Here is a 19,868-nt window from a genome sequence, read left to right on the forward strand (position 1 = left end):
CCCATTCTGTTTATAGTTTAGTTTAGTTTTTATTTTACATCGCATCTGCTTTTAATCTCTCTCTCTCTATAGATTATTGTTGGGAGCTGCTCAGAGACCTTTGATGAAAAGTGCTTTAAAAATATTATGAATAAAAAATAATACAATTGAAAACAACCTATGGTTTGTTTGGAGAGGGAGACAAACAGTGAGCCCTCATTTGGCTGTAGTACTAAGGCAAACCATGGCTTAATTCCTGTTAGAACAGCATTAGCAAGAGAAAAAGCAGGGGGGTTGCTGTGATTTTCTCACTGTACACTAGCTTGTTTGCTCATTCATTCACTCATTCTAAGCTATAGTTTGGCTTAGTACTTTGTGCCAACCAGACCAATACTTGCAAACACACACACACACACACACACACACACACACAAACTGTTGGGGGAAACTTAGATTTGCTTAACAAGAGCAACAACAACAGCCTCCCTTCAGTCTGTTCTAAATCTGGCTGCTGAAGCTTGAGAGAAATCCAGGGCTAGATCTTGTGTGTGGCTGGGGTTCTGTGACCTCAGTTCGGGTTCTGCACCTCATGTAAAACCCCCTCCTCTGTTGCAATGCAGATGCACAGTTGTGCTTTTATGTGCAAGTTATTGCAGTCAATGGCACATGGGATGGAGTAGCTGACTGGCTCTGTCTACTGGCCTGCCGTTTTGCACCCAACTTTACCCAGCTGTTGCTGGTTAGGCAGCCACTTGTTGGAGAAACTCTAGCACTGGCTTTCCTGCAGCAAGCAGGGGGTTGGATTCGATCTTGGCACTAACCCATGAGCCTAACTTTCCCCATAACTTTTTTTTTAATATAATTTTTATTAACAGGCCAATCAAATCACATTCCAAATCACATTAGTTCCAAATTATACACCCAATTTTTTAAAAAATTTGTTGGGGGTACCCATACTTCAAGCTCCGAAAGGGATCCAAACTTCGCTCTTGCTGCTGCTGCTTTAATTAAACAGTTCTATCCAGTTCTGTCCAGATAGTCTCCTTGTTTTTTTCCTCATCTTCTTGTTGTTATCATATATTCCTTTCTTTGTGATCTCTGATAATCTTCACAAGCGGGTTACAAACAAACATATTCTGTGTGGGTTTTGCACTCTCCAATAGTCATATCACATAAAGGACAGACGCCATTTCCACATCTCCGTAAAAAAAAAAAAAATTCCCACAGTCTGTCCGTTGATTTCTACAGGCTTGCCAATCTATGTCTCAGGGGGACCTACCAGGTCAAGATCATATTCCGATAACCATACATTCACATTCCCATGACCCTGGTCCTCCTCCCCCTCATCCTCCAGCAAGCCTCTCTTAACGAAAGTCCATTTTTAACTGCGTCATAGGACTTTCTTTCCATTCCCCATTGTTTCCACCAGTCCTCTCTTTTGATCAGTAATTCATTTCTACACAGTTCTTAGCTCCCGCTTGTGATTAGTAATTAGCAATGATTCTTCTCTTTCTCTCCCCCCCTTTCCGTTTCACTCCAACATACCAGTCTTTTAATGATGATTCTTCACTTGATTTATTTGTCCAACCCGCCACTCCGCACGCAGAGATCCCATTAATCAGCAGTCTTTACTCCCGATCTTCACTTGATGTATGTGCATTAGCTTCTTTCCAATTATATATTTCCAATTATATGTTTCGTGCTAATGTGAACCAGTGCGCGATTAGAGACAGCGTCAGGGAGAGCCGACGTCACCCGAGGGCTTTGTGCCAAGTGTCCTCACCCCCTTCTTTCGAATCCGGAGGTGAATTATGGACACAGCTGGCAAGGCAGTCCCCCCCCATTCCCTTGGGGGGGGGGACAGGGAGGCTGCATACTCCCATCACAGCCTCTTAATTACCTCGTGTGGGTCGGAGAGATGTTATTGTCGGCCATCTTCCAATGCGCCCCCTGGTGGCCCCTAACTTTTCCCATAACTACATTTGTCTGCCCCACACCTGACATCTTATGTGATGTCAGGTGTTGGGCAGGTGAGGATGCTGCTAGCAAAAGAACAGTTGGCAGCTGAAGTTGTCACCTGATGTCATAACAGCACTTGCCCAACGGTCAAAAATTGCCTGTGGAGGATGTGCCAGTTCTTCCTATGGCCCTTGGGCTGAAAAGAGTTCCATGCCCATGGACTAGCTGACTCCAAGGAGACTGGCAGCTGTATGGTTCTCTGACCTGGTTGTTGTTGTTGTTGTTGTTGGAGTTAGGGCTTCTAGCAAAAAAAAAAAGGACAAGTAGATCCCACTATCTAGAAGCCTTTGCTATCTCTATGGTGAATTGGCTCTCCTCCCATGCTACCTTCACTCACTGAAATAGTATTGTGCCGAAGAGGTTCCCATCATTCCTCCTTCCCCGACTCACATCGCCTCTGTTCTTGCTTGTTTTTAAACAGCTCTGGAAGATGTCGCTGCAAAGCTGGTTCAGATGGCCCCAAATGCACCCAGTGCCAGGAAGGCTACTCCCTGTTCAACGGGACCACGTGCGAACCTTGTCGGTGTAACAACCATTCTGCGAGTTGCGATCGGTTGACAGGTGAAAAGCAAGGGGGGACTCGGGCTTTTGGTGGCCCTGGTTAAGGTTGGTGGGGTTTTGTTGAGGCTGATCAAGAATAACAAGACAGCATCACAATCCAGTTGTGTATCCTCCAGTATTTCAGAGAGGAAGAGAGGAGCACTCTTGTCTACTTGTAATACCCACATTTTCAGCATGGAAGGGCTGTAGCTAAGGGATAGAGCAGCTGCTTTGCCTGCAGATTATAGGTGCAGAAATATATGTGCCAGTATGAACCATGCCCCCACCATCCCCATCGATGCTTGCCCTCCCTCTTGCTCTCTTCCTCCTCCACTTCCTGAGGCTGCAAGCGTGGCCTTTCAGAGATGTTTTGGCATGACCTTTTTACGATTGGCAAAGCACCTTCCAGGTCGTGTCAAAGCACCTCTGGGAGATTGTGCCTGCAGCCTGGGGAAGCAGTGACAGGGAAGAAAGTGGCAAAGGTGTAGGGGTGAGGGAGCAAGCAGGTGGGCAGGCAAGTGACGGTGGTGAGATGGTGGTAGAGGAAAAAGAGGTGGTGTACCTCCTTGAAAAGGGATGCGGGTGGCGCTGTGGGTTAAACCACAGAGCCTAGGACTTGCCGATCAGAAGGTCAGCGGTTCGAATCCCCGCGATGGGGTGAGCTCCCGTTGCTCGGTCCCTGCTCCTGCCCACCTAGCAGTTCGAAAGCACATCAAAGTGCAAGTAGATAAATAGGTACCGCTCCGGTGGGAAGGTAAACGGCGTTTCCGTGTGCTGCTCTGGTCGCCAGAAGCGACTTAGTCATGCTGGCCACATGACCCAGAAGCTGTACGTCCGCTCCCTCGGCCAATAAAGCGAGATGAGTGCCGCAACCCCAGAGTCGGCCACAACTGGAGCTAATGGTCAGGGGTCCCTTTACCTTTACCTCCTTGAAAAAAGCACTGGGAATGTCCTCCATCTGAAACCCTGCAGAGCTGCTGCCACTCAGTTTAGACCTATGGTTCTTAACCTTTTTTTGGGGAGGGGGGGTAACGGACCCCCTTGAGAATCTGATGAAAGTTATGGATCCCCTTCCCAGAAAAATGTACATAAACATGTGGGCACACAATTCTGCATACAATTTGCGCCTGGTTCATGGACCCCCTGAAACCCACCCATGGACTCCTGGTATAGGTAGCTTGACCTAGATACACCAATGGTCAATATGAAGCAGTTTCCTTTGTTCCTGTGCTCACTCCAAGGATCTCTGGTGATATTCTCCCAGCCTATGAGAACCAGTGTGGTGTTGTGGTTAGAGTGTTGGGATGCCAGGGTTCAATTGCACATTAAGCCATGAAACTCACTGGGTGGTGAACTTGGGCTAGTCACCATCTCTTGGTCTCACCTACATCACAGGGTTGTTGGGAGGATAAATTGGAAACAGACAGTAAATAAGCTAAACGTCTTGAAAGTTTAGGCATGCCAATAATGGTGTTTCAAAGACTGTTTCTCACTCAAAAGCAAAACTAAACCTCAAACGTTAGGTAGTGATCTGACCATTCTGGGATTAAAGAACCTCTTATTAGGCACCTGAGCAGGACTACACCCTTAGGCTCTCAATGCATTTCTGTTTCTGTGTAGGATAGTTGAGTACTAAACAGTCTGTTTTCTTAGTCTGCAATAAAGTGAGCCTGAGTTCTAGCTAAAGCCTGCTTATATCAATGCAAACAGGTAAAGGAAATATATTTTTTAAAATACCTTTTCAAAAAATATAAAATCTTAAAACCAGCAACACTCATGGCTGAACATCAAAACAATTTCACCCAACACTATGTTTTGGGATAGACTGCCTTACATAGCTGTCAACGTTTCCCTTTTTTAAAGGGAAATTCCCTTATTCCGAATAGGATTCTTTGCAAGAAAGGGGGAAAGTTGACAGCTATGCTGCCTTATGGCACCATCTGATTTCTTTTGTATGTATGCTCAGTGCTAATATAAATCAAGAACTTTAGAGATGTGGGTTGTCTGCCCTCTTGTGGCAGCTGTTGAGACACCATGGAGGCACTTTTCGTTATTAGAAATAAGTGACTGTCAAAGGCTCAAAGCCGACATGTCTGCCTTTCTGCATGCTAGTCTGAAACCCCACACCGATGCAAAGCTTCCCTGTGTTGACAAGCATTTTTGGGGAGGAAAGCAGAACTTGGGTGCCCCTTGTCATAAAGCTGTTTCCCAGTGGGAGGAACATCCTTACACAACAGAAACCCCATAAGGGTATTATGGTCTGAAATACAATAGTAGATGGAAGATAACTTCCATAGTAAAGCACCGTTTTCAGTGGAGAATGGCTGTAGCTCAGTGGCAGAACATCTGCATTGCCTGCAGAAGGTCCGTGGTTCAATCTCTGGCATTTCCAAGCAAGGCCAGGAAATAAAACTGTCTTGAGACCCTGGAGAGCCATGTGCAGATAGTATTGATCAGGGATGGGGAACCCCAGGCCCAGGGGCCGTATGTGGTCTTCCAGGCCTCTCTGTCTGGCCCTTGGGCTCCCCCAGTCCACACCTCCTCCTACCAGGTCACACTGCTCACTGGCCCTGCTTTGCCTCCTTGAGGGCTTTGGTCTGCCTCTGATGTGCCCTTGAATTCTGACTACGCCTCTTGCTTATCAGGGTGGAGGATGGAGAAGGGTGTGTGAGTGTGCATGTGGAAGCTAGCCTATGGTACAAAGGCAATATTTACATGCGTCTCTCCGCTTACTACTGGCCTGCTCTCCACTCCAAAGGCTGCCCAGAAGGGAATGTGCATTTCATTACCTGACCTGGAGATGCAGGAGATTGAACATGGTACCTTTTGCATGCAAGCCATGAGTTCCACCACTGAGCTGCGACTCTGGTTCAATACAAGGTATCTCCAGCATCTGCTCCAATAGTGATTTAAATTCTCTGGGTACTGCCAACAGTAAATAGAGCCAGAACCAATGGAGCCAGCTCTACATTTGTCCTTTTTCCTGGTGAGTTCTACAGGAGGCAACACTGAGACTAAGGAGGAGATGAAGCTCCTAGGTAGGGATAGCCCCTGAGCTGTTAGTGGGACAGTTCCCTATTGGTCCTAATGGACCAGCCTCCATTGCTTTCAGCCGTCAAGATAGTTGACGGCCACTCTCAAGTCTCTCTGTTTATTTTCCTTTTCAGTGGGCTAAGCATACCCAGCTCTCAACTGTTCCTCATTAAACTTGGGGTTGCATCCAAGCCTGTTCTACTTGAAGTAGAGCCACTGAAATTAATGAACCTACACGAGCGGTGTCCATGAATTGCAATGTATTTATGCTCAGTAGGACTAATATTGGCTACAACCCCTGGTTTCCAGACCTCTTGCCATCCTGGTCACCTTGCTCTAGACCAGGCTTCCTTGGCCCTCCAGATGTTTTAAGACTACAATTCCCATCATCCCTGACCACTGGTCCTGCTAGCTAGGGATCATGGGAGTTGTAGGCCAAAAACATCTGGAGGGCTGAGGTTGAGGAAGCCTGCTCTAGACGCAATCCACATTCTGTAGTCCACACAGCCCAAAGCTAGGGCTGGGTGGCGGAATCATAGAACTGGCTACCTGCCTTTCTTCAAGATACCTTTTGTACTCTTCTGTCTGCTGGACCTTGAATCTTCCCCCACTAAAAGCCCCAACACAACTCCACCAAAAGCCTCACATGGTCTTGGCAACAGTGCTTGTGAGCAACTGGCTAAATCCTCATGATTGGGTCCACTGTTTCTTATGTACCCAAAGTGTCACCATCTGTGTACAAGAGGGGGAAGTAGCAGTAGGTTTAGGGGAAATCTATGGTTTGGAGCAGCACAAAATCCCAGCCCAATGAAAGCTGAGAATTCTGTCTTTTCAAGGGTGTGGAATGGAATAGGGTATCCATAACAAGAGTGTGCCTGCTGCAACATTTTGTTGCAGGTCCTACTTGTATTTTTGTGGTTCCTAGCAAGGTACTGTGTCATTTTGAGTTCCTGCCCACTGCTTCGGACAGCTGTTGTCTTTGTCTTTATTTCTGCATTTATCTTGTTTTCTAGGCACTTGCTTGGACTGTCAAGGGAACACAGAAGGCGCTTCCTGCGAGAAATGCAAGGGGCAGTTTTACCGAAGTGGTTCGCGACACCATGAGTGTCTTCTTTGTCCTTGCTCCCCTGTAGTGTCCTCTGGCAGCTGTCATATAAGTAAGATGGTTTTCTAAAATTGTGGAATTTCACTATGGTACATCAACATAAGGACACCAGATGATCCCTGCTGGATCAGGCCAGTGGACCAACTAGTCCAAAATCCTGTCTCCACAGTGGTGAACCAGATGTCTGTGGGAACCTTGAAAGTACGACAGCTTGTGTTTCCCAGCAACAGATATTCAGATACATGCTACCAGTGGTGTAGCATGGGTGGCAGGCGCCTGGGGCCACACAGAAGGGGGCTGGGAGGGAGGGAAACAGATGGAGTATGCATGCACATTCAACTGCCTAGCAGCTCCTGACTCACCTAGGAGACTGCAGCCGCAGAGGTAAGAAAGGAAGAGTCATTCCATTTTCTGGAGAGGTCACTTCCTAGTTCGCATGGGGAAGCGCACAGTTCTATTAAGGCAGCATCAGGTGTTGAAATTTTGGACCTCGAAACAACTTTGCACCCGGGGAAACTGCCCTTGTGTCCCCCTGCTACGCCACTTCATTCTACTGCCAGCAGTGGAGGCAGAACATAGCCATTGTGGCTAATAGCCACTGGCAGCATGGAATTGGTACCGTATTTTTTGCTCTATAAGACTCACTTTTCCCCTCCTAAAAAGTAAGGGGAAATGTGTGTGCGTCTTATGGAGCGAATGCAGGCTGCGCAGCTATCCCAGAAGCCAGAACAGCAAGAGGGATTGCTGCTTTCGCTGCGCAGCGATCCCTCTTGCTGTTCTGGCTTCTGAGATTCAGAATATTTTTTTTCTTGTATTCCTCCTCCAAAAACTAGGTGCGTCTTGTGGTCTGGTGCGTCTTATAGAGCGAAAAATATGGTAATTCACGGGTGGAGTGCTCTTGAGGCCGGAGGCCTCCCTGGAACTACTCAGGGAGAAAGTGTCAGCACTGCATGCATTTTGTCAAGGCACTTTCGAAAGCTGGTTTTTCCAGCCCCCTTCAGAACTAGCTATTGTTCAGAGGCAATGGTGAAACCAGGAGAATTCTGCTAGGGTTCACTAACATGCCATAGCAATGTAAATGCATCTCACCTTGCTAGGTGTCGATGTGACATGGGCAGTTAAAACAGTTATGGGATTGCAGAGCTGCAAAATGCAATGATGACATGGGGCATGCTAGAGGTAGACGTATCATTCCCACATTTACAAAACACCTTTCCACCAAGGATCTCAAGGTGACATGCATGCTTCTCTTTCCATTGTGCCCTCATTTTGCCCTCACAACAGCCCTGTGAGGTATGTTAGTCCGAGGGACAGTAACTGGTCCAAGGTCAGCACACAGGGCCAAGTGGGGATTTGAAGTCCCTGGTCCTAGTCCAGTCCCTGGCCATTTGACTTCTTCTAACTTCTGCATAATGCGAAGAAGATCAGCTGTGGATTGAAAGCTGGCTTTAACAATCCATCAAGAGCAGGGTGAGAAAACAGGAAATGGAAGCAGGTGACAGCTACAGTGTGGTTGTAACTTGGTGCTTACCAAAGGGATCAATTCCTCATGCTGAAGAAGAGAAGCAAGCTTTGGAGGTGCTGTGGCAGACATCTGAGTAAGAAAGGTTGAGGCTGGCTTACTATGTCTGCAGTTCCCACTTTTGGTTGCACTGTTTCCTGAACAGTTGCCTTGATGGGCACCTGTGGCTCTCTCCTCTGAGTACAGTAGCTGGCTCAGCTGCTCAGGGAGTAAAGATCTGGAGCCAAGCTTCAGAGTCCCCCAGTTCCAAAGCTTTCACACTACCACTTGCTGGGAATCACAAGAGTTGCACTCAAGGTCTGGTTGTTGGCTTCTCGTGTATGTTTGGTCACTGAAAACAGGATATTGGATTAGTTCCAAAGTGTTGACATTCCCACACTAAATGGCCGAGTTCTTGCAGATACAGTTATGTTAGGAGGCCCACTGAAATAAAAGTGGACCCCTCCTCAAAACCAAGGTAAAAATAATCCTCAACCACCACCACCACCACAACAACAAAAACTGAATTGGTGGGTTGAATGGATAAGAAGACAAAACAGGACTAGGCTTGTGTTCTTAGGGTGGCCATGTGGCAAGTTTCATCAGTGGAAGTAACTAGTGTTCTTTCTCCTGTAGAGCCCGGTCACCGCACGCCAACCTGTGACCAGTGCCGCCCTGGCTACAGCGGTGCTCACTGCAACCAGTGTGACATTGGCTACTACAGCTCTGACAGCCTCTGTATCAAATGCCAGTGCAATGGGAATGTCGACCCAGCGCGGTCACCCAGAGTCTGCAGGCTGGACACAGGGGAATGCCTTGGCTGCCTTTACCACACAGCAGGATTTCACTGTGAAAAGTGCCAGGAGGGTTACGCCAAACGTTCGGAAGGTGCGAATTGCACCAGGAAAGGTAAAACTTGTTTTTTCCACTTGACGTTAGCTTAAAGACCCTCTCCTATTCTCAGGGCTTTTGGCTGCAACTAGCAGTGGAGGAAGAAGTCAGCTTTGTGTGTGCAGTAATTAGAAACTCCTTAATTTGCACTTCTTGAACCAATACATGAACAAAAGCAACTATCTTTCAAAATTCGCACTTATCTGAATGTTGTATTTCAGTTCTCCAAACAGTATGTGTAAAGATGCACATTTTAGGGTGGAATGCACCTACGTATGTAGGAGTGAAAGTAATATACAGAAATGCATTATGTTAGGGAATATGGCTTGAAAAAAATGCACATAGCATTCAAAAATATATAAAATATGAGTTTCTTAGGAGAGATTCACATTAAAATGCTGACAAATATTCATGGTGATTTTTTTGGGGGGGGGTTGAGCAGGATCTCAGGAGAACTGAGTTCCCTTACCTTTTAAAAATATTAGATAGATAGATAGATAGATAGATAGATAGATAGCCTGGGAATGCTGGAATGGATATATACCCAATACAACTCCCACCATTCCTAGCTAACAAGTGGTCAAAAACATCTGGAGTGCTGAGTTTGCCTATGCCTGGTCTATGATCTTTGAGGAATCTTGGAGAACAGGTGAGTTCCCTACAGACTGGAGCCAGGCAAATGTTGTCCCCATCTTCAGAAAGGGGGAAAAGGAAGAATCAGGTAACTACCAACCAGTGAGCTTGGCTTCAATACCAGGGAAGGTCCTGGAACAGATAATTCAGTAGTCGGTCTGTGAGCACTTAGAAAAGGATGCTGTGATTATGAAGACCCAGCATGGGTTTCTCAAAAACAAGTCATGTCAGACGAACCTCCTATCTTTTTCTTTTTTTCTTTTTTTGCTGGAATTACAAGCTTGATGGATCAGAGGAATGCTGCGGACATAGTATATTTTGACTTCAGTAAGGCTTTAGACAAAGTTCCCCATGATATTCTCATGAGGGAGCTGGTAAAATGTGGGTTGGACGAGGTAACTTTTAGGTGTATTTGTAGCTGGTTGACTGAACCCAGAGTACTTATTAATGGTTCCTTGTCATCCTGGAAAAACGTAACAGAAGAGGTTCCGCAGGGTTCTGTCCTGGGCCCATTGTTGTTTAACGTCTTCATAAATGATTTGGATGAAGAAATTGAGGGGCTGCTCCTCAAATTTGCAGATAACACCAAACTGGGAAGGGTAGCTAATGCCACAGAAGACAGAATCAGAATTCAAAATGACCGTAACAGATTGGAGAACTGGGCACAAGCTAACAAAATGAATTTCAATAGGGACAAATGTAAGGTTCTGCACTTAGGCAGGAAGAACCAGATGCACCAATATAGGATGGGGGGGACACCTGGCTTACTAGCAGTACATGTGAAAAGTATCTAGGGGTCTTTGTGGAACACAAGCTTAACGTACGTCAACAGTGTGATGCCCCAGCAAAAAAGAGCTAATGCTATTCTAGGCTGCATCAACAGAAGTATAGTGTCCAGAAGGGAAATAATAGTCCCACTCTATTCTGCCTTGATCAGACCACACCTAGAATACTGTGTCCCGTTCTGGGCACCACAATTTAAGAAAGATATTGACAAACTGGAACGTGTGCAGAGGAGGGCAACCAAGATGATCAAGGGTCTGGAAACCAAGCCTTATGAGGAACAGTTGATGGAATTGGGTATGTTTAGCCTGGTAAAGAGGAGATATGATACCATCTTTAAATACTTGAAGGCCTATCACATGGTAGGTAGAGCACGCTTGTTTTCTGCAGCTCAGAATGGCAGGTCCCAAACCAATTCTTTCAACTTTCAAGAAAGGAGACTAAACATCAGGAAGAACTTTTTGATGGTAGGAGCAGTCCAACAGTGGAATGGTTTCCTTCAGAAAGTGGTGGACTCTCCTTCCTTGGAGGTTTCTAAGAAGAGGTTGGATGGCCATCTGCCATGGATGCTTTAGCCGAGATTCCTGCATAGCAGGGGTTGGACTAGATGACCCAGGGGGGTCCCTTCCAACTCTATGATTCTACGTTCTTACATTTAGCCACTGTCCAGTGTTGGAGCATAGGGTGGCAGCACTGTGACTGGGCCCACAATAAATTGTGGTGAGTTCACCTACCTTTCCCCCCAGAAAAAAATACAGTGATGATATTCTTACAGACAAACAATCAAACACATCAGAAATGTGAACTGAATTTAAGAGCTAAAATTTAAAGCTGGTGTGGGTACCCTTGGAAATCCATGCCTTATGTAGATTAGAATGCTATTTTGAAGTTTGTAGGTTTCCATTGTCACTTGATCTCTTGAGGTTTATTTCATTTCAGAATCTATTTCATTAGCAAAACATGAAAGTGATGTACCAAAAAATTATGACAAATCTCAGAAACACACACTTTTAAAAAGGATTATTATTAAATGTCAACTTGTATGCTGCTTTTCAAAACCAATATTCTTCCCAAAGTAGCTCTAAATTGAAAGGTTATAAATTGGGTGGCAGGTGTGGGAGGGATATATTTTACTAGAATTTGTGATAGTGAAATAAGTTTTGATAAGGTTTGATAAGTTTTATTAAATTAAAAGATGGGAAACCATCCTGTATTTGTTTTGTCCTTTCTGAATTGGTAAGTATTTATTAATTACTGGAAAATGGCCCGGGAAATGCTGTTGACCTCCTGTGATGTGGGTTAATGCATGTGTTTGATGCTTAATAATAAGAATAAGAATACACTCACTTTGCCATATTTGCCTTTTTTAAAAAATTCTCTAGAATATGTTCCTGGTCCCGAAGGCAGAGGGTTGACTCCTCCAACTATAAACATCAGTGTATCAACATCATACTCAGCCACCAACAGCACGTTACCCCAGCCTCCGATGGTACAGACAGTTTCCCCCATCAGTTCCTCTGACAATAGTACTTCTACTTTAGCTGATGTATCATGGACCCAGTTCAATATCATCATCCTTACTGTCATTATTATCCTCGTGGTTCTGCTGATGGGATTTGTGGGTGCTGTCTACACGTACCGCGAATATCAGAACAGGAAGCTGAATGCCCCCTTTTGGACCATTGAGCTCAAGGAGGACAACATCAGTTTCAGCAGCTACCATGATAGCATTCCCAATGCTGATGTCTCAGGCCTGTTGGAGGACGATGGTAACGAGGTGGCACCCAATGGCCAGCTGGCGTTGGCTACTCCCATGCATAACTACAAGGCTTAATGAAACCAGGGTTGAGAGTTTACTTCGAAATCTTGTAAGTGGAGCAAACCAGTGCAGTGCCTGTTGAGAGGGACACCAGTCAATGACACCAGCGTTCCGGGCAAGAGGACTAGATAACTTTCCCAGCATTGGCCGTGGCCAGGCTTTGGGGTCCGCGTGCACACACACACACACACACACACACACAGTGTTGGACACTGGAGATAATAAAGGAGTTTCAGGTAAATTTACAGATTGTATTCAATTCATTGTTTCCCATCAAAATCCATCCTTGCCACTATGGATATAAACTTGTATTTTAAAAAATGGAGTTGCTTTGAAATATATTTTTGTATGAAATGATGAAGGCATATACCAAGACATCATCTCATCGCCAATCAAAAGCTATGTTGAAACACTGGACGCCTGATTTTAAAACTCTTGTTTTGAAATGTAGCCATTGTCGTATAAATTATGGGAAATGGCTTTTATGGTTTGGAGCGCCGGGGGGCTGGAGGTGGATTCCCAGAACTTTGTTTTGTGCTCTTAAAAGAGTTTTGCTTCTTCTTCTTCTTCTTCTTTTAAAAAAAGAAAAGTCACTGGTGAAAAGATGCTCTGATAGAAACCAAGAGCTCTGAAAGTTGGCATTTATGCTTTGACCTTAGGAGTACGGAAAAGAAATGGGTGAGAGTGTTGTACTTTTTCTGCAACCTTCCTTTGAACGTGATGATGATGCTATTTAAAATGCAAGAATCTGTTTATTTTCTTAGCTTTGTTGAACTCTGATTCTCCCAAGGGATGCTAGTGAGGACGCTGCACGGGCATTGTTCCCCGAGTCTCCAATCTGGTGTGGAAACGGCCTGTATACAGAATGTAACAAAGCTTCCTCTGCAATGTATTTGTAAACTATTTGTACAAAAATGACATATTTTATCACGTAGATTTTATCTGTACAGCCACTCACAGCATTGTAAAAACAAAAACAAACAAACACAGAACTCAAAGCAACAACAAATAAGCAAGTATTGTATTAAAGTGCTGTAAATTTCAATGGCAATATTGTTGGAGCTGGGCCTCCGGCAAAGGTTTGTTGCTAACTTTTTCCTCTTCTGATAATATGACTAACTTTCTGATCTTAAATTGTTCGTTCCTCCCTCTCTTTTTTGTTTTTTTGTTTGAACGTCTACAGCAGGGGTGAGGAGGAACCTCTGGCTTGGGGGCCAAATGTGACCCTCCAGGCCTCTTTGTCTGACCTTCAAGGCTCTCCTCAGGCAGGGCCGCCCTGCCCATGAGTCAGACTGAGGCAGCTGCCTTGGGTGGTAGAATCCTGTGGGGGATCTGCACAACCCCAGTAAGCAAGGCTTTGGTGGGGGAAGGGGCCTGTTCCTTCCCATTTTGTCTCAGGCAGTATAACAGAACAGGCTGCCTCTGTCCCCAGGCCATGGCCTTACCTCATACCCTGCTTGAGTGTTTTTGGTTGGCTGGAATGTGTATTTTGAAGAATGATAAAGCCTTTTGGCTTGTCTGGACAAAGAGGAATAGGTATGTGTAGAGAGCAGCCCAGCATACAAAAGGGGGAAATAGTATTTGTTTCCCCATCCACTCCCTTGGCTGATGTGATATGACCCCCTCCAGAAAATCTGAAGGCTCACCAGGCCCCAGGTCCTGTTGCTTCCCCACTTGCTCTGGCTCCCTGGTCTCCTGTTCCCAACCCTCTTCTTCCTCCTTTGCTAGCTGTTGTCTCACAGGTGGCACAGAACCCCACCCCCCAATTAATGCCCCCCTCATTTGATTGTGCTCCCTCTCTGTCTCTTCTGCCCGCATACCTCCCCACTCCTTGATCTTCTGCCAGTCCCTGGAACCCTCTTTCATTCAGAGTTCTCTACGTCTGCATCCACAGCACAAGAAGCAATCAAACTGTTTAAAATTACACCTCTTTGCTTTGGTATAGCTTTCCGGTCAGCACCATTTTTACAAGTATGTTTATATTGTTCATCTTTTTGCTGACATTAGCAAAAACTGTTTTAGTACAAATTTGTGTGCGTGGGGGAAGGATTGAACTTTTGAAATACGTTCCCCAAAAGGCATGCTAAGGTATGTTGTCCTTCTTTTGCCCACACAACTGTGACATACCCACTTGTATTGATGGAGGATAGGGGGACATACATTCAAAAATGGGTTACATCTGTTGAAGTGTGGAGGGTCAGTTTCGGTTCTGTGTGGGCTTTACAGATTCTGCATTGCAGACACTCTCTGGAATCTCACTGGGCTGTCAATGACAACCTGTCTGGGGCTCCTGGTTTTGTACAAGAGCAGGATCAGGCTCTCAGAGTGCTTCACACTCTCCAGTGGTGGGGAAATGACATGTTATGTACTGAGTTGAATAGGATCCAAAATGCAGCAGTCTGATTGGTCCTAGAATAATAGGATTCAGAATGCAGCAGTCTGATTGGTCCTAGAACAATCGGATTCAGAATGCAACAGTCTGATTGGTCCTAGAACAATAGGGTTCAGAATGCAGCAGTCTGATGGGTCCACGGGAGCCACCCAATCCAGCTCCAGGTGGAAGTGAATCTGCAACCTGATTGGTCTACAGGTGATTCCCGGAATTAGCCAATCATGTGGGCCCATTGTGTAAATAATGTATATAAAGCAGACATTTTGGGGGAACTTCCATTTTTCTCCTCACCACTATGAGCTGAATAAAGAGCATGAAATCCACTCTTGACTCTGAGTATATTTCACTGCCAATGTGGATGGGATCCTGCTGAGCTGACTGCCACACACAGCACCGCAACACTGCCACCTCAAACTGCTGCATTCTGAATCTTATTGTTCTAGGACCAATCAGACTGCTGCCTTTTGGATCCTATTCAACTCAGTACATAACATGACATATAGCTCTCTCCTCTATCCAATGATCCTTCTAAATTGATGTCAACTTTTTGCCACATTGAAATTCTCAGCACCAAGTGGGAACATGGATAATCAAGGCTGGGTGTTCTAGTAGGCACAGTGAGGCAGCACGTGCAAGGTGGGAAGCAGCAGTGAAGTGCTAAAGGGCAGAAGCCAGGCTGCTGCTCTCAGGTGCGATGGCAGATACTGCCCTGTCATCGGTGTTGAAATCAGTGTTGAGACCTGTGGGTATAGGGCGATATACAAATTTAATTCATAATAATAATAATATTAATAAATAAATATAAAATCAGATTCAGCTCCAGTACAGTTGGCTTCTCTAGGTGGAACAGGGAGGGAGGTGCTTTCTTACCATTTGCCTCAGGCAGCACAATGTCTTGGGTCAGCTGGGTCAGCTCTGCTATTAGGCAGAGGGAGCCAGCCACCTCAGGTACAGTGCTGGATTTAAGGTGGTGTGGGCACTTCCCCTGCACAGGGTGCCAAGCCGAGACGGTGTAAAATTGAGAAGATCTATGATTAAGAAGATCCATTTGGGGGTGCCAAACTTTGGTGTCACACGGTGCCATATTACAAAAGATTACTGAAGCGTGCCCCTGTCAGGTGCCGGATACTGAGGACTGGGGAGAATTGTATGTGCCACGTGGACAGTCCCTCCTAAGGCAGCCTGTGCAGTTGAGGACAGAGTGCTTCAATCCACTTTAACTCCAAAAATCTAAATTTCCCAGCAGGCACTTCAATCCTTCCTGCAATAACAATATTGAGGCGGCCATTGACAGAATGTGCATGCTTGCTTCCTGCGAGTGGGGTTGGTGGGTGGGTTCATGCAGGAAGCAAAGCTGAATCAGTCCTCAAAAGAACAGTGTGGGAGTTTGCAGGAGAGAACACTATGTATTTAAGTGTTCCACTGGAAAAAGTATGTGTCAATTTTTATCACCTTCTCTACTTGAAACCAACTGTTATCTCTCAAATGTTCCACCCTATATCAACCTTCCATATTTGTTTTGTTTTTAAAGCTGCCTTTCCTTTCCTTTCCTTGGTGGCTTTGCAAAGTCTTATCTGCTCCTTTCAACCCTTCCCAGTCTCCCAGAGCTAGCGTGGATCCCAACAAGGAACTGACCATATTGGGTTTAGCTGTCCTGGTTTCACTGCAAAGGATTCTGGAGGAAAAATAATAAGGTACCACCCTTCCAGTTTACACTTGTGGCCCTCTTACATTAAACAGTGTAATAAAAAAATTATTTTCTGCATATGTCTGTGGGAAACGTCACTTCATATGCACTGTAAACTCTCATTAGCCTCCCCCAACCTGGTGCTTCCAGGCGTTTCATAGTACAACTCCCATTAGTCCCAGCCAGCATTGCCAATGCTCACAGGCAGTGGGAACTGGAGTCCAAAGACATCTAGAGGGCACTAGCTGGCCTGCATCATAAGGGGGGGGGGTGTTCTTGTTTCTTAGCTAGTCCTAACAAGGATATGGTGCTACTATGGATTCTGTCCTCTTTAGGCAGGGATGTAGAACCTGTGGCACTCCAGATGCTGCTGAATTACAATTCATGATTGATAGCTCAGTCAGTAGAGCATGAGACTCATCATCTCAGGGTCATGGGTTTGAGCCCTATTTGGGACAAAAGATTTCTGTACTGCAGGGAGCTGGACTAGACCCTTGCCCCTTCCTGCTCTACAATTTTATAAACTCACAGTTCTAACTTTGGTCATACTGGCTGGGGCAGGTGGGAGTTGGAATCCAGCAACATCTGGAGAATCTCAGGCTCCCCCATTTCTTGCATAGAAAAAACCTTTGAAAGTCCAGAATGTCAAACATCTTCTACTGCAGCCTACATATAAGGAGACCTTCAACTTCTAGCAGGCAAAAGGCCCCAGATTCAATCTTTGGCATCGCTGGGTAGCGCTAGGAAGGACTTCGGTCCAAGAATCTGAACACCAGTTGCCAATTGGTGGAAACTAGGGACACGGAACCTGGTGCCCTCCAGCGGTTGCTGGACTACAACTCCCATCATACCTGTCCATTGGTGATACTGGCTAGGGCTGGTGGGAGTTGGAGTCCAACCACATCCAGAGGGCCACAGGTTTCCACATCCCTGCCTTAACGGACCAGCATTGGGGAGGAATCTTCCAAAGAATCCCTGACTTCAGCTCTTAAAACATATGGCAGATGAGTGCATGTTTTGAGCATTTGGGCGCATTTCATGGATGTGAAACCCAGCTCATCTTAAGTGAGTTCCACACACAAATGTCTACCATGGCAAGAGTATGCCGACCTATCAAACCTGTGACGTGTAATAATGGAACCACCGAACAGTGGGTGGTGTTTCAGCATTGTGTAAGATTTTAGAAGCAACAGTTTGAGAGTATATATCGGGGATGGGGAACCTGTAGCCCTCCAGATGCAGTTGGATTACAGCTCCCATTGTCCTTCACTATTCGCCATGTTGGCTTGGGCTCATGAGTGGTGGAGTAAACTACTTCTGGGAGGTTCCCCATCCATAGAAAGCCTATTGCTGTACTTTGGATACATTTTGGCATTTCTAAATGAGAATTCAGTGCACTCTCCCCAGGCTGCCAGAGTTCCTTAGGGGAATCCATTAGGAGTTAAACCATTTTTTGTGGGGGGATTGTAGTATAGTATGTATGTACCCCTATGTGATGCTACTCAAATTCAAGGAAGTGATACAGTTGCCTGGTGTGAATGGAGAAGACTGAAGGAACTGGAAGTTACCCATGGTGGCCAAAGGCTTACGGTCCTTTCATCTTGCTCTGGCTATGATCTTAAACTAATGACTTTGAGCCATGTCAGTCTATGCCATAGCTGGTTTGGGTGAAGGCAAATGTAATCTCAATGACCTGCCCAGTGACAAGTTTTGCCTCTTCTCCATATGCTGCTCCATAATCACACTTGGATGCACTTGTGTCCAAATAAAAACAGCAGGCCAGTGTTTGTTCGGTTTTTTAAAAATTAGAATCTAATGAACTACCATAGCTAGAAATAACTGCATGAAATTTAACTGTAGAGAGGCAGCATGAATTGTGTAGTGAAATAGGCACTGCATTAGATCAGGCCAAAAAATATGCTAAATTTATGAAACAGGTATGATGATCTCAGAAGCATGGTTGGCCAAGACCTTTTTGCCCTGAAATTTTATTCCAACTCATTGGTCACATCCATACCATACATTTAAAGTGCATTCAGAGCATATGGCTTTCCCCCAAAGAATCCTGGGAGCTGTAGTTTGTTGAGGGTGCTGGGAATTGTAGCTTAGTGAAGTTCTTGGTTCCCAAGATTCTTTTTGGGAAGCCATATGCTTTAAATGTACGCCAGACAAAAGAGATATAATAAGCCACAGCAATAATTTAACACAGAGAACCTAAGAAATCCTGAAATAAAATATCTGTACTGCAGCAACCTAAACTTTAAAAGAATTCAAAACGTCTGAAAACTCAACTGCTTATAATCTCCAAATTATATAACAAGGTTTGGGCTACTGAATTGAATATAAGTTGAACTCACTGTCCCCAAGGACAATCCACCAGCCATAATTTATGCCCCTGATTTCTGAGCATATGTTGAGCTTTATTTGCCAAATGGCTGGGGGGTGGGGGTGCGTGCGATGGGAGGGATCAAATGTATGATCAGAATATATGTTGGAATTTATACTGAAAAGTGTTATTTAAAATGAATTAAAATAAAATGTATATAATTTGTATCTATTCCAGTTTGGCTTTTGCATCTATTTCCAGTTTTGCCTTTGTTTTGTTTTTTTTAAAATAAAACCTGTGAATGGGTCATATGCAGCTTCTGCAGACATTTTAAATCAGGGGTGGTAAATCTCAGGCTCAGGGGGATAATGCGTCCCTCCAGACCTCTAGCTGACCACTGGGGCTCTCCCTAGACTACAATTCTTCCCCGGCCACACCTTTCATCAGCCCTGCTTCAGACCCTCCTTGAGTATTTTTGCCTGGTTGGATTGTATCCTTAATCTCTGATGATGCCTCTTGCTTGCCTTGGTGGAGGGAGAAGGGTGTGTGTGTGTGTGTGTGTGTAGAAACTGGCCACACTTAAACTCATTGCTCTGTCCACTTGGTCTCTGTCCATGCCCACTGCTGACATGTGGCTCCCAGAAGGTTGCCCAGAAGGGATTTCTACCCTGGAACTGGAAAGGGTACTCACCAGAGCCGCCTTTCCCATAGGGCTTAGTGGTGTGTTGTGCCAGGGCACTGGCCTCTCAGGGGCGCCCCAGCGAGTGGGGGAGCTGCGCAGCTTTGCCAGCGGCCTCCCCTTTCCCTGCACGCCCATCAGCTGTGCCCCGTCAACCATATGGCTGGCGCGCGTGCAGCTTGCTTCCCAAGCCTCCGCAGGAAGAGAGCGATCTTCGCAGAGGCTTAGGATGGAAGCTGTGCCCTGCCAACTATATGGCTGTCAGGCTTGCAGCTTCCTTCCCAAGCCTCTGCGGGGATTGCTCTCCTGCAGTGGCATGGGGGAGAGTTGTAACCCCCCCCCCCATGGCTGGCAGTGCACAGATTCACCTCCCCCCACTCTCTGTGGTAATTTGGGGGCGCTGAGCAGATATTTGCACCCCGAAGCTGCATCTGCTAAAGACAGCCCTGGTACTCACATCCCTGCTCTAGAGCTGTTGGAA

The 19,868-nt window shown here is 45.7% G+C and overlaps 1 protein-coding gene and 1 long non-coding RNA gene across 2 annotated transcripts in view; one reads left to right on the plus strand and one right to left on the minus strand.

The window, feature by feature from the left end:
• MEGF9 (multiple EGF like domains 9) overlaps positions 1-18,939 on the plus strand; it is a 96,036-nt gene extending 77,097 nt beyond the window's left edge. The window contains exons 3-6 of the mRNA XM_079962078.1: positions 2,420-2,559; positions 6,585-6,728; positions 8,814-9,086; positions 11,867-18,939. Of these exons, the coding sequence (XP_079818204.1) occupies positions 2,420-2,559; positions 6,585-6,728; positions 8,814-9,086; positions 11,867-12,318 (1,009 nt within the window). The 3' untranslated portion in view covers positions 12,319-18,939. The remainder of the gene's footprint in view (positions 1-2,419; positions 2,560-6,584; positions 6,729-8,813; positions 9,087-11,866) is intronic.
• LOC307207990 overlaps positions 1-19,868 on the minus strand; it is a 216,713-nt gene that overhangs the window by 8,962 nt on the left and 187,883 nt on the right. The window lies entirely within an intron of this gene.

Source organism: Podarcis cretensis, assembly GCF_951804945.1.
Source record: "Podarcis cretensis genome assembly, chromosome: Z".
In the NCBI taxonomy this organism is placed as follows: Eukaryota; Metazoa; Chordata; class Lepidosauria; order Squamata; family Lacertidae; genus Podarcis; species Podarcis cretensis.